This window comes from Pithys albifrons, chromosome 3 (assembly GCF_047495875.1).
Source record: "Pithys albifrons albifrons isolate INPA30051 chromosome 3, PitAlb_v1, whole genome shotgun sequence".
NCBI lineage: Eukaryota > Metazoa > Chordata > Aves > Passeriformes > Thamnophilidae > Pithys > Pithys albifrons.
The window spans coordinates 50,039,425-50,064,231 of NC_092460.1; the positions used below are offsets into that span (position 1 = coordinate 50,039,425).

The window sequence follows — 24,807 nt, forward strand, 5'->3', positions numbered from 1 at the left end:
TACCTCATCAGACAACAAACTAGTGGGAGAGTAGGGGCTTTTTGGTCACAGGAGGGTGATCTCTACATAAGGAGAGCAAGGGTCTGCTGCAGCTGAAAATGCTTAGCTTAGGCCAGACATCCCTGCCCTGTCCCTCTCTATCACTCTTCACTTTTCTTCCCTTCCAGAGTCATCAGTCGAGCACCTGGCCTGAAGCTGGTGGTAGAGACACTCATTTCTTCGCTCAAGCCCATAGGAAACATTGTTCTCATCTGCTGTGCTTTCTTCATCATCTTTGGCATTCTGGGTGTGCAGGTAGGTTGTAACTGTCCATCAAACAGCCCTTGTGCCCCCACCCCAACTACCATGGGCACCTGTACCCCCAGTTCCTACAACAGACATGGAGAACAAAGTAGAACAGGAGGCATGGGCAAGCCAGGAAATTTTCTGCACTGGCTCTCCCCCACCAGCCGTCTCCCTCCATAATGAAACCATAGCCTTTGGCAAGGACAGACAGGCACTCACCGAGTGCAGACATTGCTGGATGTGAGAGACAGGAGTTGACACTTGCACCTGGCAGGAACTGGATCAGGGTTTGGGTCAGCATTATGGGAGAACTGAGGGCTGGCATAGCACAGAGTTCGCTGAGCACGTCCTGCCTACAAAGACAAACAGTTCAGTGCCTTCTTGCATGAACCCTGCCTCCAGTCAGCTCTGTTTCTCCCCCTCACTCTGAGCTCTAAATCTACCCACAACCTTCTTTTATTTTTTTATTTAATCCTCTTTATTTTTGGCTGTTGCATTGCAGAGGAGCAAGGGTGTGGGCGTTACTTCCATCTCAGGGAACATACTATACTTAGTCTGCTCTGATGCTTCTGTACAAATGCACAATCCAGTGCTTTCCATATGGGGAAAGGAGCCCTGGGCAGAAGAGCCACAGCAGTGCAGTTCAGCCTTGTCAAAAAAACCCAAAAGAAAATTAAAAAAAGGGAGGTAAACAAGAAGAGGAGGATGTTTTTTTCTGTTTCTTTACCCTCAGATGAGATCTTTTCCCATCAGCACTTTCTGTAACTGGGAAGCAGGGTGGGAAGATTACTCTAGGGGACTGGTTAGTAGATACTTTTTCCCTTTGTACCCAGTAAGCGCTGTCAGATGGTAAGGACTTAAAATGACTGCTGGCCAGGGGGAGTGGAGGGGGCTGAAAAGCTGGATGTAAGTTTAGAAGTGTGGTCCTGGCTCATTAGCAATGTTTGAGCCAGTGGTCTACATTGTGGTGGTGGTGTCCCTGTTGTGCTCCACATGGCTTGCAGTCTTACAGCCCACCCAGCATCTCAGGAGCTTTTGCACATGCCAGGGAGCATGGGGAACCCAGTGGAGAAAGGGGTTGATAGGGTCATTCCCCTTCTGCAGCTCTTCAAGGGCAAGTTCTACCACTGCCTGGGAGTTGATATCAGGAACATCACCAACCGGTCTGACTGCATGGCCGCCAACTACAAGTGGGTGCACCACAAGTACAACTTCGACAACCTGGGACAGGTGAGTGTGCCCACAGCCCCTGCCTCTGATGGGAACCCAGCAGAAGGTTTTTCTCCTCCTACTATGTGTACTCCTCCCTGAAAGGCCTGATCCCTGGGCCAGAGGGAGCAGTTATTTGGCATGGGTACCCATGCAGAACCTGTATCACTGCATGTTGGTATCATGATGATGCTTACAAGTTGTAGGGAAAAGAAAAGTTGTGGCAGCAGCTCTTTTATCCTGCCACAAAGCAGATGCTCTTCACAACCTCTCTTCTCTGGTGAGTCTAGCTGCACATGGCTTCCTGTCAACCCCTCCCTCTCCTTCACAGGGGAAGGAGCAGGTTTTGACGTGTGCAGAGACAGAGGCAGGAAGAGTATTTCAGTGCTGTGTGTGTTAGACTAGAAACCCATGATTTTTTTCCCTGCCTGCCAGATGCACCTTCTCCACATCTGCTTTGCTTTGTATGTTGCAGGCTCTGATGTCCCTCTTTGTTCTGGCTTCCAAGGATGGCTGGGTCAATATTATGTATAATGGACTAGATGCTGTCGCTGTTGACCAGCAGGTACAAAGATTTCCTTGTGAAAGGACTTTTTACACTTTTCCTTGAGTTCATAAGGCAGAAGTATGTTTTAACATAACATCCTGCTTCAGATACCTCCCTCAAACCAAGACTCCCTTCCAGGGCCCTTCTGAATCCTTTGCTCACCTATTTGCAAGGGGTCAGGTCCATAGACTTGCCTGGTTCATGTAGGGTGGTGCAGCTGTGCCTGTGCAGTAGGGTGTCTGTAGTAATTCTTACCCTCTACTCAGTTTGGATCTTATAGCAGGCCTTTATCTATTTGTAATGATGGAGAAATGATGCCATGTGCCTTTCTAGGCATGTTGGCTCCCTCCTGGCCCACAGATGGTTATTTTAATACCTTGTGAAGCAGGAACTGTTGGGCTCCTGCCCATTACATCCTTGTTTCTCTATTGCTAAGACAATGACTGCCTCTGTTTTCCCGCTTCCTTCAGCCAGTGACCAATAACAACCCTTGGATGCTCCTGTACTTCATCTCCTTCCTCCTCATTGTCAGCTTCTTTGTGCTCAATATGTTCGTGGGGGTGGTGGTGGAGAACTTCCACAAGTGCCGGCAGCACCAGGAGGCCGAGGAGGCGCGCCGGCGGGAGGAGAAGCGCCTGCGACGTTTGGAGAAGAAGCGAAGGAGTAAGGCACAGCCTAAGTGTTTGGTTGGTTCGTAGGCCAAGGTTTTCTGAGAAAAACCTTTTCCTCTTCTTTTTCTTTCCCAATGGGCTGGTCTCCAAAGTACGTTGCTTGTGGCCATGCTCTCAGCCTTCCTCCCTGCACCACTGCTGTGTCACTACACACTTCACTGGGGTGGCCTGGGGAAGAGGGTTGGCTGACAAAGTCTGCTGGGACTCTAGGGAAGCCACTGGGGCTTTAACATCCTGCTGCTCAGGAGATAATGTACCAAAAATACTCTGGCGTACATGCTGGTGTGTACTGTTGACACTGGGCATGCACACATTGGATACACCTCCTGGGCTTGGGATAGTCCCACCTAGGCTTCCTGCAACTCAGCTGGCAGTTGAAGGAAGACCTGGACAGACCATCCTGTGTGTCCAAATCCAACTGTCAAGAAGAGAGAGGGAAAAAAAGAAAAGAGGAAGACCCCTGTGTTTTGTTCCTGGTTCTTTCTGTCAGTGTTGAAGTGTCACTCCTTAGGATCCAAATCCTCTGTGGTGAAAGAAACCCTCTTTTCCTGGTGTTTCTGTCCTCTTCTGTGTTACCTTTAGTCAAAGATTGCAAAAGCCTACTTTCCCCTGGAAATCATCCCTACTACACAGACTGTTGATTTTCTTCCTTTCACAGCCTGTGGGCATGCATTCCCTTCCTCTGCTCCAGTTTTTCCCCTCTCTCCCGTGACACCCCAGGGCCTCTCCTTGAACCATCTGCTGCCTTTTATCAGAAGTGATCTTAATTTGTCAGGTTATGAAATGCCGATTTAGCACCATTCCCACAAACATAGACTAACAGATTTTCTTTCTAGCATTCCTTTCCCTGTCTTTTTTCTACTTATATGTTCCCCACTTCTTCTTTCCTTTTTTTTTTTTGCATTTTCCTCCCTCCTTCTTAAGTCCCTTATCTTTTACCTCTCCTTTTCTAGTTTTTCTCTCTCCCACCTTCGTTGCCTTTTCTTTCAACACCTATCACCAGTCTTACGACTTCTCCCTCCTCAATATTTCTTACCCATTTCTCTCTTTCTTCCAATTTCTTCCTAACTCTGCCTATATCCCTCTTTCCACTGAAGAGGCACAGCGTTTGCCGTACTATGCCACCTACTGCCCCATACGCCTCCTTATTCATTCGGTCTGCACCAGCCACTATCTGGACATCTTCATCACTTTCATCATCTGCCTCAACGTGGTCACTATGTCCTTGGAGCACTACAACCAACCTGTGGTGAGTGAGATCATGGAGATAAGCCCTGCCTCTAGACATTGTTACTTTGCTACGGCTCTCTGATGACCTCTGCCCACCAGCATAAGTAGGATACTTGACTCTCTAAAAACTACTGTTAAAATTTTGTAAGAGTTAATGTAGTAGAAAAAGTTGGGTGAAGAGTTTCACATGTATCCATAAAGGTAGTTCCTACTCAGACATTTATTACACATTAAAATCAACAGGGAGAAGGCATCTAAGCCAGAGTCAGGCCCCTAGAAAGCACAGTGCAATTAAGTCTCTGTGCTTTATATTAGTAAGTGGATATGTGGGTCACCCAAATTTAGCTACCTGCTCTGCTTTTTATGTTCCCCTGGACTATAATAGGAGTCGTGGAAGCAGCAGTGTCCTGGGAGCTTCAGGCTTTGCATAAATTTTTCAAATATCAGTCCAATTCCCATGCCGTTTGGCCTGAGCTGAGAGAACTAGAGTGGCTGGTTGTGTGTCATGGGATGGAATGTCTTTACCAAGCCACCTTTTTTTTAGTAAGAAAACTTGCAGGGCCAAAGTGCTGAGCAGAGCCCCTCTCTAAGCTTCCGAGGGTGATTCCCAGTACAGAACCTTGGAGGACAAATAAGTTTTCCACTTTGGCTGGGGAAGACCATGTACCTCTCAATGTTCCTGACAAAGCTGTAGATGCCTTTGATGGAAAAAATGTATGCTGCAGATATCAAAGGAGCCTTCTGCCTCCATATGTAGACAAAGCATTCATCATGGCATCTCCTCGGTGACATTTCAGTATTCTCTTCAGAAGACCCTTGGTTTAGGTGACAGCTCTGTTGACTGAACAGGTTGTCCAAGGGAAATTTGATCATGAACTTAATCTGTCCTCATTCAAATCTACTACCAGGCTCCTCTTTTTTTACGCGTCTTGTCCAACTGTCCAGCTTTTATCTTGCCCTTGATGGTGCCCAGTTTTACTCTGCAGGAACTCTCAACTTTTATCTATTGGCATCCTCACATCAAGCCTTTGTTCCTGAACAAGTCACTCCTCTTCCTTACTCCTCAGCTCCTTTTCCTGGAACACAGGTCCAGCCACACAAGCCTGTTGTGAGGCTCTGTTAAACAATGTTCTCAAAGTTCTTCGAACCCTTCCAGTACAAAATGCCACTAAATGCTACCCACTGCTCACACTAGTCCTTGGTGGTGGAGAAGGGGCAGCATGCAAAAGAAGCAGAAGCCAGATGGCTCAGAGGTGTGACATATGCTGGCCCCAGACCAAGGTACAGCAGGGTTTCCTCCCATCAGAGATGACCTGTATGTAGTGGTTTTAGCTAGGCCTCAAATTGTCAGGCTCAGAGAATCTATGTGGATTGGGAGACAACTATCACCTGACTGGGTAACCAAGGAAGTATTTCATACCAGATGATGCAAACTTCAGATATGGGGCAGCAGTGAGAGGTGTTAGTTCAGTTCCACCATGGCTGGAGTGCAGAGAAGACCTGCTGCAGTTGTTCTCTTCTGTTAGGTCCTGCCCCTACCGCCGCTACGTTTTGTTTGAGTTCAGGGAAGTAGAAATATTTTGTTGTTATACTTTCTCTTTCTTGCAGGGTGTCATTTAGAGTGCTTATGAATCTAGAGTAATGGGCTTTGTATTAACTGGGGAGTGGGAAGTTATTTCTTGTTATATATGTATAACTTGTGTAAGTGTGTGTTATATTGTAGTTTCCTCTTAATTTTCTCTTTTCTGTATAAATGCATGTAGTTAGTTTCGGCATAAACCTGGTCTAGAGGGTTTTTATTTCCTCTCCCTCTTCTTTTTCCCTTAGCTGGTTGGGGGGAGGAGGAACTCTTTCTCTCTGTCTTGGACACTTGGCATTTTGCCAGCTCAACCCAAGACACCTGTATCATCAACTGGAGTAGTGTCTGTTCTTCACTCCTGGTTCATAGATATGCCAGTGCCACTAACAAGCTGCCATCCAGGTGGCACAGCCTACTGGTGGAAGGAGAAGGCTGATAGTATTTTGTGAATTTTCTTGCAATAGCTCCCTCCTTCCTGTTGTGCTGAACAGTACAGGAGAAAGAAATAATAACTGATCATGAGAAGAACACGGGGCAGAGGGGCCAGCTGGTGGCTGCCCTTAGTAGGCAGCCTCCACATTCAAGTAGGTTGGAAGCGTGGGCCAGCTTCCCCACCTCACAATGAATTCCTAGCACTTAGGAGAGTCCCTGCACAGTTCTGTGCTTGATGTTGCTTTTGCCTAAATTCTTTATCTTCTTTTTCTGCTGAAAGTCCCTGGAAACTGCCCTCAAGTACTGCAACTACCTGTTCACCACCGTCTTTGTGTTTGAGGCAGTCCTCAAGCTGGTGGCATTTGGTCTGCGACGATTCTTCAAAGACAGGTGAGCAGAGGGTTGTCAACCATGGCTGTGGGACAGCTGGGTTTGGGGTGGAGTTTGTGAGGACAGTTCCCTATCTAGAGTGTGAGGTGGTGGTAGAGTGCCCTGACTGCCTCCCAGTTCTGCACAGCATGGGCCTAACCTTAGCCCGCACTATTTGCGATGCCAAGGCAATAGTGAGTGTAGTCCAAAAATTGCCTCTTGGTTGGCATCTGGTGGTTAGACTAGAAAGCAAAGGAGATGAGGTTAGAGAGACATTTTTTTTCCTGCCCTTGAGGCAAACTGTGAGCATGCTGAAGCAGAACATATATAACAAAGTTGATTTGAGGTAGTAAGGCCATAAAAAGTTGAGCCCATTAGTCAATGCATAGCACCACAGTAACACAGCTCCACGCTTAAAAATCAGGCTGGCTTGCCTCTGGCTGCTCAGGGTGTGTGCAAAGTATATCTCTGTCTGCAAAAGCCCATACAGGCTGACTCAGAGTGGGGCTTGAACTCATATATAAAGAAATGTCTAGGTTAAAGTAGAAACAATTCACTTTGTTTTTCAGGGAAATGGAAAATCTCTATCTTCCTTTATTCTCTCCATTTTTCTTCTTAAGGTGGAACCAGTTAGATTTGGCCATTGTGCTGCTGTCTGTCATGGGCATCACGTTGGAAGAGATTGAAATCAATGCTGCTCTCCCAATTAACCCCACTATCATCCGGATCATGAGGGTGCTGCGTATTGCCCGGGGTGAGAGAGACACTGGCCAGAGGCAGGGTACATGTGGTCATGGAGTGGGACTTGGTGCCATGACTCATTGAGCAGCAGCTGTAAAGTCATGGACTCACCCTGTCCCCAGCTCTGGAGGAGCCTCTGTGGTGTCCTTTGTCACAGTCCAACAGGGATCCTGCTGGGATGTGATAAAGGGCACCCTAGAGGATAAGGCTTTCTGGATCCCTTGGAGGGGAAGGACTAGGAGGGTGGACAGATCATGTGAGAGCTGAACTTTCTCTGTTACTTGTTATGCGGCAAGCATGGCAATGGTATGTGGAGAAGAGGCCATTAAGCAAGTTGAAGTTTGCACAGGCAGGGTCGTGAATCCTCCTGGTGGTGGCTAAGGTGTGCTAAGCCAGGTTAATGGTGATAGCTGGAGAAAGAGAAAGTGATGGAGGGACAAATCAAAGCAGAGGAACAACTGGGGTACATATTGCTTGGGAAAAGAACACTTGGTTAGAGTGCCTGGGTGAAGCAGAAGAAGCCCAGTAGGCATGGGTGGCAGAAGCAGAGTATTTAGTAAAAAGGATAAGAAAGAATAACTGGGATTGTACAGTCAAAAGGGAGAAGAGGGATGAGGGGGAAAATCCAGTTTTTCTAGGGTAAGGGGAGACAGGATATCTGTCTTATGCTATTGTCAACAGTAGGACACACAAAGGACAGACCTTCTGAGCTCAGTCTGAACCACAATTCTCTTGTGCTTGTTGCAGTTCTGAAGCTACTGAAGATGGCCACAGGAATGCGAGCACTGCTGGATACGGTTGTTCAGGCCCTGCCACAGGTAAAACTGACCAGCTTCTCAAAAGATTCTCCTTTTCTGTCTCTTTTTCCAAAGGGCTGATTCTTGTAGTCTCAGAGACAGTGTCTACTGTGTTGTGCAGACTGTCTGAAGGTCATGTCTTGGTCTTCTTGTCATTCAGGGAGATGCAGCTCACCTCACACCTCTGTTCTCCAATGGATGAAAGAAATAAGGCTCGATGCCTGGATAAGGGCAGGTTTCTTCCCATCATGTCTAGCTAGTGTGTAACTGTTTGCAGTAAGTCCTCAGCTTCTTTTTCTCCTCTCCATAAGAAGAGAAGAGTGACTGGCAGCCATTTCAGGAGGAAAGGAAATCTCTGTGTCACTGTCCCTCTCACCCTTCCCTTCTCCCCTCCCTCTCTTTCATTCACACTCTCATCACTTCTTTTCTTAACAAGTGCCTCCCCCTTCCTTTTTTTTCTTCTTTTCTACTCCTGGATCCCTTTGTGTTTCTGAGCCTCTCATGTATGAGGAGCAGTGACATGCTCTCTTGTGGCTCACACAGCTGAGAGTTAAGTGTCTACTGCAAGACAGCTAGACAGAAGGATTTCATGGGCTGTGAGCGGCAGCCATTCCCAAATGAGATGCTGACATGGTGCTTTACACAGGCTTCAAACCCACTGTGAGTATCCTCCATGATGGATGAGCAGCCAGGGAGTCTGGTTCCCTTCCTTTTGGATTGTTGAGAGAGAATTGTTAAGCAAGGAGTAATGGTACCAAGTGGCTCTACTGATCATACATCAGACCATTCCCCTGGCAGGCCCTGAGAAGGCAACTATATTGCATGATATCAAAATGCACAGGCATTTGTCAGTTGATTTATCAGCTAATGTGCCAGTGCTGGTGAGTGATGATGAGCTGAGAATCAATCTGAAAACAGCAGGAGTAGTTGCCCAAGGAATTCACTTTTGATGTTGGTGACAACAAATGCCAATCTGGATTAGAGGAATCTGATGGCAAAAAAAGTGAGAGGGGAAACTCTGGCTTCTTTTATGGATCGTGAGCTGTGTCTGATCTCCCGTGCTTTTTGTTAAACAATAATTACTTGTGGTTATTAATAATAAAAACAATAATAATAATTCATATGTAGCATATTATATATCATTCAGGATAGTTGTGGACTGAGATACACTGGACAATAGAAGGAGATTAAGGATGTTCTTATAGCAGGAAACTTTAAACCAGTAACATTTATTAGTTCTGGTTCTGCTGGCCCAGTGAAACTTCTTTGCATCTTGCTGTTTTCCATTCCAGGAGCTACAAGAGGTGATTTTTTTCAGGCAAGAGTCTGGAACAGAGCAGGTCTTCAGATCCAGTGTCTGCATGTCTGTAGCATGTTTATTCTACAGCCCAGATAAATGCACACAGATATTAAGAGCTGTATGAAAGAGTATCCAGAAACCCTTGGTAAGGGGACTCAACTTCTATTCACAAAATATAGACAATAAATAAGAGAGGAGGAAATATTCACATCCCTGTCATGTACATGGAGAAGCTGAGTCATCAGATGGTGAAGTGCTTTGCTCAGGATGAGTCCCTACTCCTGGTCTTAGCCACAAACTACAAGTATATTTTTCCATACTTTATAAATTCTGACTTTTCTCTCTCCCATTTACCTACAGCTCCTTTGCTAACCAAGTTGGTAGGTCAGGTCTTTTGGAGGTTACTAATCATCATGGCTGGGCTCCACGAACGAAGATTTGGGAAGGGCTCTCCCCACGTGGGTGTGCCCTTCCAGCCTGCGCAGTGGATATTTTAGGTGAGGTACAGCGTGCACAGAACTGGCTCCACTGTTTAACTCCTAAGGTTCATCTGCCTTGGCCAAGCGAGCTTGGACGGTGACAGTGAAGGCCTCAGGACTAGAATCTACAGCCCCTGGTATTCCCAGGAGGTTTCCCATCCAAGTACGAACCGGGGCTGACCCTGCTAAGCTTCCAAGACCTGATGGGATCAGACATCAGGGTGGCATTTAACTGCCTAGGTCACTACTACTTGCCACAAAATAAGCAGATGTCTGAAGGTTTGGCGTCTAGGTATTTCCTGGGAGGTAATAACAAGCAGTACTTAATCCCTTCAGCATCAAAGCCTGTGATCAATGCCCTTCCTATTGACTGGCTTTTACTTCCTCCTATAACAGGTTGACTTTGTTTAATAAGATTGTGTAACAGGGATAAAAAAATCACTTCATAGTTAAAGTTGTGTAAATGTCCATGCTTAAAGGACTAACATCCACCAGTTTCACCATTAAAAGAATAAATTTAGTGTCCATATTTTACACTGGGTCTTTGGGGGACAATTGCATTATCTGCAATATTATTTTCCAAGAATTCTTGGCTTTGCCAAAAGAAGCAGCTTAAAATAAGCTGTCCTTTCCCTTGCACTTTTTCCTCTTCTTGACCTTTCTCTTTTTGTTCCTAGAGCACAGACTCATATCAGGGATTTTGGCTTGCTAATGGCATCTCCAGCTGTCCTGTTTCGACTCCCTTCCTGTCTTTGTTATACTGCAGCAATTCTTAATAGTGAATAGACCTTTAATTTTAAAGAGCCTTTTGGAAATGTAGTCTTTAGCTAAGCTTTATTAACTTCTTTTTCTTAATGCCCTGTAGACACAGACCCAGTGGTGTGTGTTCACTGTTTTAGCTATGGTGCTCAATTTAGTCATCAGAAATAATTTCTTCCACTGAAGGGAGCCAGGATCTGGCAGCCCCAGGGAGTGGGTGGGCTGAATCATTTATTTCTCTCCTGAATTTGGATGACACAGCAGTTGAAATGACTAAATTAGACTCTTGAAGTGGATGATCCTAACAAAGGCCTGGTGACCACACACATTCAGACCACAAACTGTTCAGTTTTTAAAAAATACCTATATACCAGTTAGGTACTTAATTTTTCCATTGATTTTCTTGTTCTACCAGCTCTGTTAACCATTACTGGTATTTTCTGCTACTGTTCAACCTACGTCTTCCAAAACCCACTCCTGTTCCTCACATATAGTCTGACTGCCCCCCCCATATGGGGAGGCAGGAGATTCTGAGACAAGCAGTGATTTGGCAGAGTGAGGACTGGGTGGCAGTGCCCATATTGCTGGTGGCACTGCTGCATTTTTGCACCATTAAGAAGCAATCTTTGCATGGGAAGGTTTCCGAACAGCAGCCAGTGAAGGTCCAGAAATCAGGCTTTGACCTATTATTCATGAGATGCAAAGGTAGCTCTGCTTCCTCTCTTGACTCCTTCATAGTCTCCTCTCTTCTCCTCCTTCTCGGCACCATCTTAAAAGTGTCTTTATCCTTCTTCCTTCCCACCTGCCTACTCCTCTCACAAGCCTTGATGCAACCTCCACTTGTAGCTGGTGCTTTGCCCCACGTATTCTTCCAGGTTCACGGCAGGAACTGGTGTACCTGTGCCTCTCTCTCCATGGAACACTGTTCTTGCACTCTTCGCATGATCATAACTTCAAGGGATTTAGGCAGTTTGGAGGGACATATAGCACTGCAGGATATGTCTCTATGCTGTGACTCATAGCTTGTCCTTCACCCAAGCCAAGCTGGCTTCACCTTCTGTGCCTCTGCTCCAATGTGCTTGTTTCACCTGTCCCAGAAACTGCACGCTTCAGTCAGCTCTGACCAGAGCTTGTGCTGGAGTGGAGACAACTGGATAAAGAGCATCCTTCAAGTCCAGCTGCAACTAGAGCCACAACTGATGATTTCCCTAGTGCTGAGCAATTGTTTGTTTTCATTTGTACATTGGGAATTTGCTGCTGTTCTCTTCAGACTTTGAAAGGCAGAAACACTTGACTGTACAGATAGAAATGGGTTTTGGGATAGGCTGACCATGCCGTTTGCTTTCAGGTGGGAAACCTTGGACTTCTTTTCATGCTCCTCTTTTTCATCTACGCTGCTCTAGGAGTGGAGCTCTTTGGAAAACTGGGTAAGTCTCGAGCAGGCCATGCTGCTGTGTGAGCTACAGACCTGCTGGTTAAGGTTGCTCAAAATCAGTACTCTTCAATAAAGAGACTGAATTATTTGATGGACTTTATTCTTGCTTCTGCATACGTGATAGGAATTTCCCTCTAAATTTTTGTGGTCCTAATATTCTAAGATAATAAAAGTAGCCTCTAGTTTCTCTTATATTCTTAAGCATTTGCATTTCTGGCACTGTATTCCTTGATGTTGCCTTTAAGGTTACAAGGAAAAGTTGGGTAAAGTTTATTTACATCTCTTGCCATGGAATATTGATCAAGGAGAAAGGCAGCACAATGATGTGTTAGGAGGATACCCCCGAGCATCAGAGTACGCTGCGTGATATCCCAGGGCTGGGTCATCAGGGATTTTTCTATATTGATGGCCCACAGCCAACTGTTGGGCAGGGTGCTGATACCATTGCCTTAGGTCTGCAGGTTGTGAGTTCATATTGCTGATCTCAGGGCTGGTAGTGTGTCCTCCACTGGGTGCTGTGATCTCCTTTTTTTCAGTATGCAATGATGACAACCCCTGTGAAGGCATGAGCCGTCATGCTACCTTTGAGAACTTTGGGATGGCCTTCCTCACACTTTTTCAGGTGTCCACAGGTGACAACTGGAACGGGATCATGAAGGTAATTAGACCTTTGGGGCAAGGATTTCCTACTTGTGTGGGAAGAGAAATTCTGATGTGTGTCCTGTTCAGCAACGCTTGGGCTGACAAAGGGAAGGAGCGAGTACAGAAGCTAGGTTGATAGATAAGGTCCCTATTTGGTCCAGAGTCTCTCTTCACACTGTGGTTACTCAAACCTTGGGCTCATCTAATCCTAGAGACATCTGATTGAGAAAGTGTCAGTTTTTCTTGGGACGAACAAGAAGACTGTCCAGGCTAAGAAGAAATATCCACTGTACTAAGGTCTGTTGTTAAAGCTGAGCATAGAACATGTGTGTTGGACATGGCACCCATCTGTAGAGCATACCAGGAGAATCCAAAATACTTTCTTCAGAGGACATAGAGAAAAGAAAGTTCTTTGATCACCTTTAGCGCTTTTGAGTCTGGAGAGGAGAAGGCAGTACTAGACTGCTCATTTTGGGTCTTGCTCCCATGTCTGGGGCTACAGTGGCAGCAACCTGTGATGATCTGAGAGTAGTTTGTTCCATATATCTTTGGATGTTTTTGCTCTGAAGCACACAGCATATGCACAGGTAGTGTCCCAGATTCTTTGGGAACCTCATTATCCCAAAGGGTATGGAGTGATAGAAGTGTTTGCCTTGTTCTTTCTGCTGGCAATCAGTGGTTTTTGGCAGAAACAGCAACCAATATTCTATTCTTACTTTAGTTTTTCCTTCCTTCCATCCTTCCCCCTCAAACCCAACTTCTCCTAAGGATACTTTGCGTGACTGCAGCCACGATGACCGGAGCTGCCTCAGCAACCTGCAGTTCATCTCCCCACTGTACTTTGTCAGCTTTGTGCTCACAGCCCAGTTTGTCCTCATCAATGTGGTGGTAGCTGTGCTCATGAAACATCTCGACGACAGCAACAAGGAGGCCCAGGAGGATGCAGAGATGGACGCTGAGCTTGAGCTGGAAATTGCTCATGGGCTGTGCTCCCGCAAGTCTGGCTCTCCAAATTCAGGACAGAGAAAAGGAGCAGGAACAGGAGGTGGTGGTGGCAGAACAGATCCCGAAGGACATCTGTGCATGAGATGTTACTCTCCAGCCCAGGTGAGTACATCTTTGAGCTTACTAACCAGACTGAAGTAAGTAGTTGTGGGTAGAAGCTGGGCAGCCTAAGTGTCTGAGGGCCTAGCAGTAGCAGTCTTCCACTTCAGGGTGAGAGGTTTGCTTTCAGCAGTAGACTTTTGAGTTGGTAGCATGGTGTAGGGGCAAGGCTGTGACAGCAGTGTGTCCTATTCATTGTCATCATGGTGTAGGAGCCTAAGGGCCAGCAGAGGAGGGATGGAGCAGATTAGCTAAAGGTGTGGTATGAGCAAATTTGAGAGGGGAGCTCAGGAGAGTGCAGGGGAAATGGCAGAACAAGAGTGAGGCACTCCAGAAGAGCTGGAAGGGAGGCATGAGCAGTGCTGTGGTGCACTGAAAGTGAGTGAAAACTGTCCCTCATTTTCTTTTTTTTTTTTTCCGCATTGAACTCTGGCACCTTTACACAACCTATGGAGCAAGTGTTCCCCCAGTGACCCTGTGCAAGTACCTGCAGAACAAGATGCTGCTCCAGATGAGTCAGGGTGGAGAACCCAGCCCCAAACTCACATGAAACTTTAAAGCAAAAAACTCGACATTCTTAAAATGATCTCTCCCGTCCTCCCCCCTTTCTTGTCCCCTAGGAGAACTTATGGCTGGACAGTGTCTCTTTAATTATTAAGGACTCCTTCGACGGGGAGTTAATGATCATCGATAACCTATCGGGCTCCGTCTTCCACCATTACTCCTCGCCGGCCATGTGCGAGAAGTGTAACCATGACAAGCAAGAGGTAACCTGCGTACGAGGATGCGTGAGGGGACTCTCCCCCCAAGACCTGCATACCCACACCCACATGCCCACAGGTCGTCTGATGTGTGCTCCTGACTGTAGATTGTGTAGACAGTAGAACTTGTGGAGCTGTGTTTGTTGTTTGTTGTGAAGTGCTGATACTGCCTCTAGTACTGGCCTGCCCTACAGCCACAGGTGGACGTTTGAGGTGGTGGAAAAGTGAGACATAACAGGACACAGGTCAGGAGGGACTGAATGACCTGTGGAGAAATTATTATGAAGGCACCCTGGCAGCTCTTGTTGTGTTCAATTTGGCAAGAAAAGGATCAGTTCAAGCTCGTGTTGTACAGAGGACTCAAAGGATCTCACCCCAATGACAGCACTCAGGAGCAATTCCATGGGAGATTTAAGCATGTGTTTTGTCCTGGTTTTAAGCATATGTTTGCTTATTCCCTGTTGAGGTTGATGAATTAAGCACATGTTTAAATGCCTTGTTGAATAGAGTCACAGTCTGCAAGCAAGGATTGGTTTGTGGTGAAAACCAGTTAATTGGTTTGAGCAAAAACTAAATAAAAATGGGCCCACTGAGAAAGTGTGTTATCCAAATGGGTTGTTGTTAAGAGTAGGGCACCAAATGGCTTAGACTTGAGCATCTAAAGTTGGTAGATATTTTGGAAAACTACTTCCTAAACTATTAGTCTTTTCAGATTGTGAAACTTCAGGAAAAAAGTAGTCTGAGAGGAAATAGGTTATTTCTGAAATTTTATTTCTGAAATAATTTTATTGGATTTAAGTGTTCCAATTTTGTGTGGTCAGATTCGTAGCGGTAGTGTGGCTTATCTTACAGTAAATTGGTACATCAGTGGACAGACTTCATCTTCTGCTTCCCCTTAACTAACTTGATATGTTGCTGTCGCTTATGAAGACACAAGAAAACTTGGAAAATGAGCTCTTATTGGCAGATTACTCTATTCCTGTTTGAAGAAAACAGTGTTTTGTTTGGCTTCAGATGCCTAGTTCTGATGCTCTAATTTTTTCCCAGTTTTTCAGCTATCTGCTCATCCCCATAGCTTCCCTTTGAAAGTATCAAAATGCAAACATTCCTGTAGTTTATCATTATTGCAACACTTCACTAATGGTTTCTACATTAATACAACTAAATAACTGGTTTTCAATTAACTGCAATTTCCACTCTTTTACTTAAGTCCTTATGTTCTGCAACTGATGCTCAGCTTTCTCTGGAAATGAGACCTCCTAAGGCATTCCAGAATGATTATCCCAAAGTTAAGTCAAGTGCAGCTACGTTGCTACATTTCAAAACCTTCTAAAAATCTCAACTGCAGAATTATTCTTAGATCATATTTTCTAATAGTTGTTAGAGAGCCATAAATTATTTTTCAAAATTGGCATTTCAATACATCTCAAATGTAGATTTGAAAATAAATTATCTATATATGCAAGAATAACTTTAGTAAGAAAAATGTAGATATGTTATTTCTGACCATATGATTTGAAATTACACTTCAGGATTTTAATCATGATTGATCATGGCCATCTCTTCATATTTCATATTAAAAAAAAAAGAGGTAATTTCCACAGAAGAAAACTATATGGAGACATAGCTAACATCAGGAACACAATAGTCATTGAATTAGAGTGTACTCTGCTACATCAACATATTCAAATAGGTATTGTACACACAGGCAGAATTGTACAGTCTCAGAAGCAACTGACAGCAACTTACATAGGCAAAACAAGTTTTATCTAGTCCTCTTCAATACATGTGTATTAGAAAAAAACCATGTACTTGCTGTCCCCTTTATGACCCTTAACTCTACCCTTGTGACAAAAATGACTTATTAGCCAATAAACGTTCACTCTGACTTCATGGGTAGTTTAACTCATCAAGATGCTGAGCACAGTGGATGGACAAAACATTTAAACACATGCTCAAACTTATTAATATGTGCTAAGCTTTACATGGCATTGAGCAGAAGTGCTCAGTGCCTTTCCCAGTTATGCTCCTGACACTCTATTTTCAAACCAATTATTTGTACAATTAAGAATTTTTGTAATCGCGGATCTGTTTATAAAATATATGCAACTAGTTATTTTCTGAGGGATATGTGTGCATGGTTCAGTGTCTCAGACTGATGTTCCTGGCACTTTTCATGGATTGTGATCTAGTGAACAGCCCCTTCTCCTCCCAGTGTAATTTTAAAAATTTTTTTGTTCCCCATCTTCAGTTAACTGATTTTAAAGTATTCTACAGCAAAGGAAGCAATAAGGACAAAATCTCCTTTTTTCATGGTGCTAACCTCTTCTCTTGTTGTTGCTACCCTTTCATTCTTGGGATGGTTGATGAGCATCTATTTATTGGTGGCTGAAGCGTGTTTATATATGGGTAGGAGTTTGTCAGTGAGTACTAGTGAAATGTGTTTCCACACCTGCAGTTTATCAATTCATGACTTTGTTGGTTATGTTTTTTGTGTAGATCCCAGGGTGGTCAGAATTCGCAAGCAAGCAGTACAGTGACAAACAGGCTATTCTGGCTTTTGTTGAAATCCTTTTTTATGGATGGAGAAGGTAGTCACAGTTGTTACCATGTTTCATGCTCCTGTCTCTACAAGCACAGCTGTAAGGTTGTTCCGGTGTAACAACCTCTTAGGCGAGTAATAGATGAGTACACACACACCAAGTAGGACAGAATGAAGACACTGTTTCTCTATACAAGTACTTGCTGACTGGTGGTTGTGTAGAGTGTTTGGTATAAGTTCATTGTGGGCTCTCTGTGTGTTGGTGCTCTGAGCAGCAGTTGTCAGCGTTGGGCTCTCTTCATATTGGAACAGCACCATGTGCCTGTGTCAGAATACTTCACATAAGAGTATAATTTGTGCCCTTTGTTTAAATCCTGCCCTGGTTTTCCATCCTGTTTGTTTAAAGTGCATTATCCCTCAGATGGAGACCTCTTCCACTCTGGCATTGGCATAAGCCACTAAACTTCCAGCTCAAAAGAATCTTCTCTCCAAATGTTTTACCTGCTGTCATGGCACAAAAAATGTACCCGCCTCTTGCAAACACAACCACATGGCCAGAAAGATACACAGCCAAAAAGCAAGCTGTCGTCATTGATGCAACACAGAATATAGCTCTCAAGAGTTATCTGCTGTTGGTGTGATCTGGTGGGACTCTAGAGACCAGTGACAGAAATCCAAGCACAGGAGGGACAGAGCAACTGCTTAGTCTAGTAGAAAATGGAGAGGCTTTTCAGACATTGTGAGAAACAGTTGTCAGGCAGAGGGGGTTTGAAAGCTTGGAGGAAAGAGGATGGGAGAGGGACACATGTAGTATGAAACAGGCCAAAATATTAAGCAAAGTCAAGCAATGGGACTGGAGCAGAGGAACAAGAATAAGAAAGATGCAGTTGTCAGACTTGTTTTCAGAAAGCAAGAGAGTGCAAGTATAAGTGAGTGGGAGCAGTGAGTTTAGGGATAGAGAGCAGAATGGGAGACAGTGTTAGGTGAGGTCTTGGGTAGGTTAGAGGGGAGGGGAGAGGGAGGACTCAGGACAGCTGGAGGGAAACAGGGTTTCAGTAATGAAGGTAAGAGAATATGAAACGCATGATACTGGCATGGACTGCAAGAGGCATGACTATCCCTGGAATGAAAGCACCTTCATGTTTAAGCAGGGCTGTCTGTGGTACCTTCAGAGAGAGGGGTTCACTCCTCATCCCTCAGCAGAGCAGGCTGCCTTGTTACTGGCCTGAGGGAGCCCTCTGCCTGCCTGGCTTTACTTGCAGGGCCTTGGGCCAACTGTATGGCTGTGAAAAATTCAGGACTTATTCCTCCAGTTCTGGCACTAGAGGAGCATGGACTGGTGGTGGGCTGCTTGCATATTGTATACTCAACCTTCCTTAAAAAATTAATTCTCCTGCCCAGCCCAGCTTTGGGTTAGGCAGTTCCTGATGTATCCAAGGAATATAACCTAAAATTGAATTTGGGTCTACAGGCTCTCACTTATCCACCATGAACAGTGTGACTTCTTGAATTGTGGATGCCAGGCATGACCTGTGATAGCTCCTTTCTCTTCCTGCAGGTCCAGCTAGCTGAAATGGAAGCATTATCCCTCAACTCAGACAAGTCCTCTTCCATCCTTCTAGGAGATGAGTCAGACAATCAAAACACTTCTCATCTGAGTCCTAAGGAGACCAAGGTCAGCCCCAGGTGGTCATGGGCATGTTACACTATGCACTGTATTTATGCCCCTGCTCGTTTCAATTGCTCTATATCCATCCAAGTGTCCCTGCTGAGGAATATAATTCTAGTCATTTTTCAAGAGCTTCTCCATAGAGACATACCATGGAGAAGGATTTGAAGAGAACAAAACGATGTATGTTTCTGAAAGTTCTCTTCACTACTGTTAATAATGTCCTCTGGATGAGTCTAAATTAAGGAAATTTTGGTGGGAAAACTGAGCATCTCTTAGCTAGCTTGAGGGTATTATCAGAATGAGCTCTTTTTAAGACTTTGATAAGTCTGCTCTACCATCTGTCATTAGATTTCACAAGGCTTTGTCCTCAATTTTTTCCAGCAGGATGGCCAGGACAGCCCCAACTCCAGTGGGGCAGACAATCTTGGGGAATGCTTGCTCCCAATATCCAGTGAGGATGGCTCTACAAACCCTGACAATTACCTGTGTGAAATGGAGACTACTTCTTTCAACCCAGTCCAGTCTTGGCTAAAGCATGAAAGTACCAAAGGTGAGCACAGTTCTCATCATTCTCCAGGTCTGCTGAAAGCGTGGGTTGGCTCAGCTCATCTGTCTTTCCTCTGCCTCACCTCTGCCAAGAATGGAGTTAATGTGACATGGAGTTACACTAAACAGCAATTAGCTTTGTTTGCTGGTCTTCAGGAATGGTGTGAGGAGCAGTTCCTTCTTTAGCTGCTAGATATAACTATGTGAAGAACTGTAAAAGAGCTGATCCCCATTCACAACTGTGTGCCTATGCATGGTCAGAGAAGAGTGGGGACATGCCAGCTGGATTAACTGTGCTCACTCAGCTCAGTAAAATGCTGCTGCCTCCAGCAGCAGGTACAGGTTCAGGGAATATGTAACACATGCCTGTCCTTGGTGGAAGTGCTCCAGTTCTACTCTGGTCTCCTGTGGTCCCCAGGTTTCCCAAACCACCACTTTATTTATCTCCCTTCATCTCTTGCCTTGCAGGATCTGGAGTGAAAATCCTTTGGCAGTAATACATACTTTGTGAGAACAACAGCAGGGGCAGGCTGGGCTGTTATTTTGTGACTCTGAGCTGTGTTAGGTCTTCCAGGTCTGGTGCACATTTTTGTACAAGAAGTGGGATCCATGGTCTCAATACCAGACTGAGGTTTCTGGGTCAGGAGTACATGTTGTTGAATATCCTTTGTACGCTGGACTGGAGGACCCTCAGTGTAACAGCACCAAAGGCATCAAATCAAATCAGAGGATTCAAACTTTTTTTCCTATTTCTGTCCTCTTCCCCTTGCTTTGATGTTCTGTCAGTCCCTCCCAGCCCCTTCTCTCCAGGTGCATCTTGCCCTCTGTTACCTGTACCAGCAGAATTTTTCCACCCAGCCATCTCTGCCACCCAGACAGAACCTGAGAAGGTCTCCAGTCCACACAACCTTCCTAAGATCTCTCTGCAGGGCTCATGGGCATCACTGAGATCTCCAAGTATGAACTGTTCACTTCTTCATCAGGTGAGGAACCCTGCCTCCCTCTCCTAGGAAAACTCAGTTATCACATCACACCCAAACAGAAGGGTCTGAAGGAGGAGTAGGAGGGCAAAGGAAAGAGAAGGGCAGCTGTGGTCATGGGCTGGGTAAACCTGGTTCTGTTGGAGGAGCATAGTGGACTGCAGAATGCAAGAGGGCTGGGAAGAAGAGAGGGTAGTATAGCAAAGGGGTGTTGTATAGCTTTTACCCTATCAAGTCATATGTTCTTCTGCTTTGGATCAACAAATAGCTTGACAGCTGCAGTGAACCCCACATGAAGATGAAATCACATCACTTTGTAGCTCTGCCCTGGGTCCCTGCCACTGAGTGTGCTGCAGACACCTGCGTGCACAGCAGCCATGGTGTGAGCCAGGGAGATGACAGCTGCACAGCCTCCTCAGGTCCTCTTGGCACTGTGACTCCAGATCACTCACCTTGGCTGAAACAGGCTTTACCCCACCTCCACAGCCCTTAGTGCCACATCCACACACTATGTCCCTAAGCTCACTGTTTTCCCCTGCCCACTTAGCTTTCGCATCCCAGAAAGGTGCTATCTCTTTCTGAAAAAGCAGCTATTTCTCACTAGTGAAAGAGAAGAATAAAAGCACTGGGGGAAGATCAAGTGTCTCTGAAGAGCAGAGGAGGCAGAGATGAAAGCCCAGTAGAGATCCCTGTTACTGTTCTTGGAAGATACTCCATGAACAGGGATACTCCATTCCAGATAAACTAAAAAATAAAATCAGATGTTATCCAGCCATATGTGACAGACGCTGTTGGTACAATACAAATGTGTATAAATTCACCAAGGATAAATTAAGCCTTAATCTGAGACCAGTGAGTTGTTCATGTGTTGAAACTTGTGGTGTAAGTTAAGACAGGAAGAGGAAGAGCTCTGGAGCTGACATACCAATGGGACAAAATTACTGAATTGTTGTAAAAGGAAAAATTGGTAAAATTCTGATTGTGTGATGCAGTCTCTCTTGAATTAATGTGGTTTAGGAAACTGCTTCCAGTCCTATGTGTTTTATTCCCAGTGCAGTGTCTCAGTGATTATCGCATAGTGCAGGCAATTTCCTATAAACAACTGAAACGCAGCTTAACTAGCTGAGCCCTGATACAAGGAAATTAGGGCTGTTTCCTATTCCTGCTGGAAGGGAACCCCACCTTTCTGCCTTCAATATCATCACTGCTGCTAATGCTGATCAGAAGAACCATAAGCCCTCTTTTCTCTTCCCATGTATTGTTTATTTTTTTAATGAGGGGAGGTCTATGTACAGAAGTCCTCTGATTCCTGCCCAGATGATAATTCTGATGTGTTCACAGCCTGTATGGCAGGTTTATAGGGAAGCTATGAGTGAGGACCCAAGGGGAACCTTTGTTCCACTGCCCTCTGGACCATCAGTGCTCAGGGACAGTCTAGTGGCAGAGACTGCAGAACTTACAACTCACCAGCATCCCTTCCCTTTGGTGGAGCACTTCACATGGGATATCTAGATTCATCCTGGATTGGAATGAAATCAGTCCAAAATACTGAAACTTTTCCTCTTCCTTACCTAGAAGGAAATCCCCTAGGCAAGCTGCATGGGTGGTGCTTCATAGCCTTGCTTAGGGGATTTATAGCTGCCCTCACGAGCAGAGGAGAGTGAGAGAGGAATCAGAGTTTTTCCCCCTTCTTGTAGTTTATTTTCACATCCCAAAGTAATCGTAAAATAAATTAGGCAAAGTCACTTGCCCACTGTCCGTCTTCTTCCTGAGACCTCAGTTTTCATATTCCTGCTCCCCAGCCGCCTGAGAGTGACACCTCGCTGGATAGCCGGAGCAGCAGCTCAGCGGGCAGCCTGCAGACCACACTGGAGGACAGCCTCAATCTCAGCGACTCTCCCCAGTGCACCCTCGACCTCCCAGTGGCTCTGTGTCCCATGCCAGCTGCGGGCAGCCAAAGACCCCTGGCAGCGCCCCTCTCCCCTGCCTCCCGCCGCCGCAGCCTGCGGGGCCGGGGGCTCTTCAACTTGCGAAGCATGTGTCGCCATCAGCGCAGCCACAGCAGCGGTGGGAGCACCAGTCCTGGCTGCACTCACCATGACTCCATGGACCCCTCTGATGAGGAGGGGGCGGGCAGCAGCCTGCGGGGGGGTGGCAACAACAGCGAGCCCTCGGAGACCCTCAGCAGCCTCTCGCTGACCTCCCTCTTCTCGCCCCCACCACCAGGGCTGACCGTGGTGAAGAAGTGCAGCAGCACCAGCAGCCTCCACGCCAGCCCCTTGCCCCGCCGTCTCACCACCCACCACGCCAAGCCCTTCTACACTGTTGACCCTCGAGGCTTCCTTTCAATGCCCTCCTGGGTGACGGACTTCTGCAAGGACACCCCCTCACCCAGGCAAGGATTGGAGCCAGACAGCCCCAGCAGACTGGGGACAGGGGACCGCAGCTCCCCGCTCCCGTCTGAGCTGGAGCTGGGTGACGGAGTCAGCAAGCGAAATAGATGAGGGTCCTTGAGGTGCAGGGAGAGAGCTTTTGGCTGCTGGTATGGGAAGCATGTTACATTAGCTTCTCCCCAGCAGCAATTCCAAAGGATTTGCAAGAAAAAGAAGCAGGCAAACAAAAATTTATAAACATATATATATACGTAAATATATATATATGTATATATATATATATAAAATAAATACTCTGGTAAGGTACCTCAGAGGCATGGGAGAGTGCAAGCAATACGGGAACAGTCCTGCCTAAGGGCAAGACCTGGACCATCACCACAGAGACTTTAGTGACAAGAAAAGGCCGTGGGGCTGGGGGCCAGGCCCCTCCAGCCAGGTTGTCTGCCAAGTGGCAGCAGTTTAGTTATATACATATACATATATAGAGAGATTGATTTATTTATTTTTTTTACCAAGAGATTATGAATTTCAGAAAGCACTACAGAAGAGCAAGGGAAGGGGGCTGAAGGAGCTGCTATTCCAAACAGGCAGGGTTGGCAGCAAAGGGAAGGGAAGCAGAGTGAGCAGCAAGGAAAGAGCACCTGAGGCTTTCCTTGCCTGTTTCTGTGAACTTCCTTATTGTCCATGCTTCCATTTCAGACATTAAAAATTGTGGGCCAGATCTTCAGGGCAAGCGTAAATTGGCAAAACCCGATTGTGTGCTGTTGGTGTAAAGCAGCAGAGCTCTGGCTCGAGGTGGATTCACGCTGATTTGCAGCAGGTGAAAATCTGGCCCAAGCAGCAGGGAAAAGCAAACAGCCATGGGGCACAGGAAACGTTTTGAGGTGAAAAGCCTTGCTATGAAGGGAATGTATGAACACAGCAGGCATGATCATGGGAGGATGGGACGGAGGCTACATGGCATATTGTTGTTGTTGGTTTGTTGGTTTTGTCTTTTTCATTTTCCAAAGAAAACTGCTAAGGAAAAAAATTACAAGACTCATGGGGAAATTTTAAATGGGAGAGGCATTATGGAAGGAAAGTGGGAGGTAAAAAGTGGATAGATGAACTTTCCCCCCTTTTATTTACAGTAATTGTGATATTTTATTTTAGAAGCCCAAAGGTGCAAAAATCAACCCTAGAAAAACCTATCTGCTATTTTTGTATCTATAGCTATATATATTAAAAGTAAACAAAAACTAGAATATTAAAAGTACTTAAAAGAAAAGGAGGCTTTAACAACCCAAAACACAATCATTTACTTGGCTGAGGGCTAACCCTGTTCCAAGTTTCATTGGGAAGTCCCTACATCTCAATGGTGACTCTGTGTCCTCTCCATCATCGTCCTTTGATGTTTTCCTGGTTTGCATCGGTGTAGCTCAGACAGAGTCCTGCTCACTGCCAACCATGGAATATGGGGGGGAGGGGGGGGGGCGGGGGAAGGGGTGTTCACAGTTGTAAGGAACTTTGTGTGTTGTGTCCAGGCTAACTGTCTCACCAGCTGGAGAGACAGGTGAGAGACCAGGAGAACTGCAGCTCTCCTTGTCTCTGCCTTACAGGGCAGTGAGTGGAGAGGAGTGCAGTGTGGAGGGCAAGGACAGATCGACTCCTCAAACCATGGCCTGCCTCAGGATCCAGGATTTAGTCCAGCGAACACAATCCTCTCCCAGTGTGGTTGCAGCAAGGCCTCCAGAGGCTGTATTGCTCCCTGATTTTCCAGAGGTACAGCAGCACAAGTCTCCTTGCTGGCAGGGCCTGCCTGAATCTCCTCCTGCACCAGCTCCAAGGTTTTGTACCCTGCCCAGATTGGCAGGTGGGTAGGAAAACCAGACACCTGAGGGGGACAAAGAATTTCAGATGTCATCTACCGCCTCAGGGAAGTTCCACTAAGGTGTGTCAGAGAAGACAGCATGGGAACGGCAGTGGGGGCAGGATAGCAGCCCAATGGAGATGAGAAGGTTTGGAGGCTGGTGCACTGAGAAAGAGCAGGGCTTCCTTTTTTTCCATCAGACCAAGAGGGCCCCTGCAGCCCTCACAAAGGTCTTCCAGCTGGCATACAAAGCATTGTGAAGTGGGCAGCACAAATAGATGTTCTGTTTTCATTGTGACCTGTCTGTCTTTAAAGCAGATGATGCATCTTACAAACTGGAGCTGTAAACAGTGAGCACATCGAATGGGACCAAGAGTCAGGAAAAGGATAATTACTGTGTGAACTTAATTTATTTGCTAGAAGGAGTGTTTGCTGTGTTGCAAGCATGCATGTGGACTGCAGGGAGGTTAGACCTGTAAGAAGAG

The 24,807-nt window shown here is 45.9% G+C and overlaps 1 protein-coding gene across 3 annotated transcripts in view; it reads left to right on the forward strand.

Annotated features, from left to right (window-relative positions):
* Positions 1–23,909, forward strand: part of LOC139670295 (voltage-dependent T-type calcium channel subunit alpha-1I-like) — a 29,128-nt gene extending 5,219 nt beyond the window's left edge. Inside the window, exons 6-21 of one of the 3 annotated variants that reach the window (XM_071551804.1) lie at positions 168–294; positions 1,390–1,515; positions 1,970–2,059; positions 2,512–2,704; positions 3,810–3,961; positions 6,234–6,343; positions 6,943–7,076; positions 7,811–7,881; positions 11,747–11,825; positions 12,370–12,491; positions 13,244–13,582; positions 14,200–14,346; positions 18,441–18,557; positions 18,936–19,104; positions 19,887–20,083; positions 21,883–23,909. In XM_071551804.1, coding sequence (XP_071407905.1) covers positions 168–294; positions 1,390–1,515; positions 1,970–2,059; positions 2,512–2,704; positions 3,810–3,961; positions 6,234–6,343; positions 6,943–7,076; positions 7,811–7,881; positions 11,747–11,825; positions 12,370–12,491; positions 13,244–13,582; positions 14,200–14,346; positions 18,441–18,557; positions 18,936–19,104; positions 19,887–20,083; positions 21,883–22,584 — 2,875 coding nt within the window. In that variant the 3' untranslated portion in view covers positions 22,585–23,909. The remainder of the gene's footprint in view (positions 1–167; positions 295–1,389; positions 1,516–1,969; positions 2,060–2,511; positions 2,705–3,809; positions 3,962–6,233; positions 6,344–6,942; positions 7,077–7,810; positions 7,882–11,746; positions 11,826–12,369; positions 12,492–13,243; positions 13,583–14,199; positions 14,347–18,440; positions 18,558–18,935; positions 19,105–19,886; positions 20,084–21,882) is intronic. The other 2 variants (XM_071551805.1, XM_071551806.1) reach the window with 2 other exon arrangements.
* Positions 23,910–24,807: the final 898 nt, after the last annotated feature.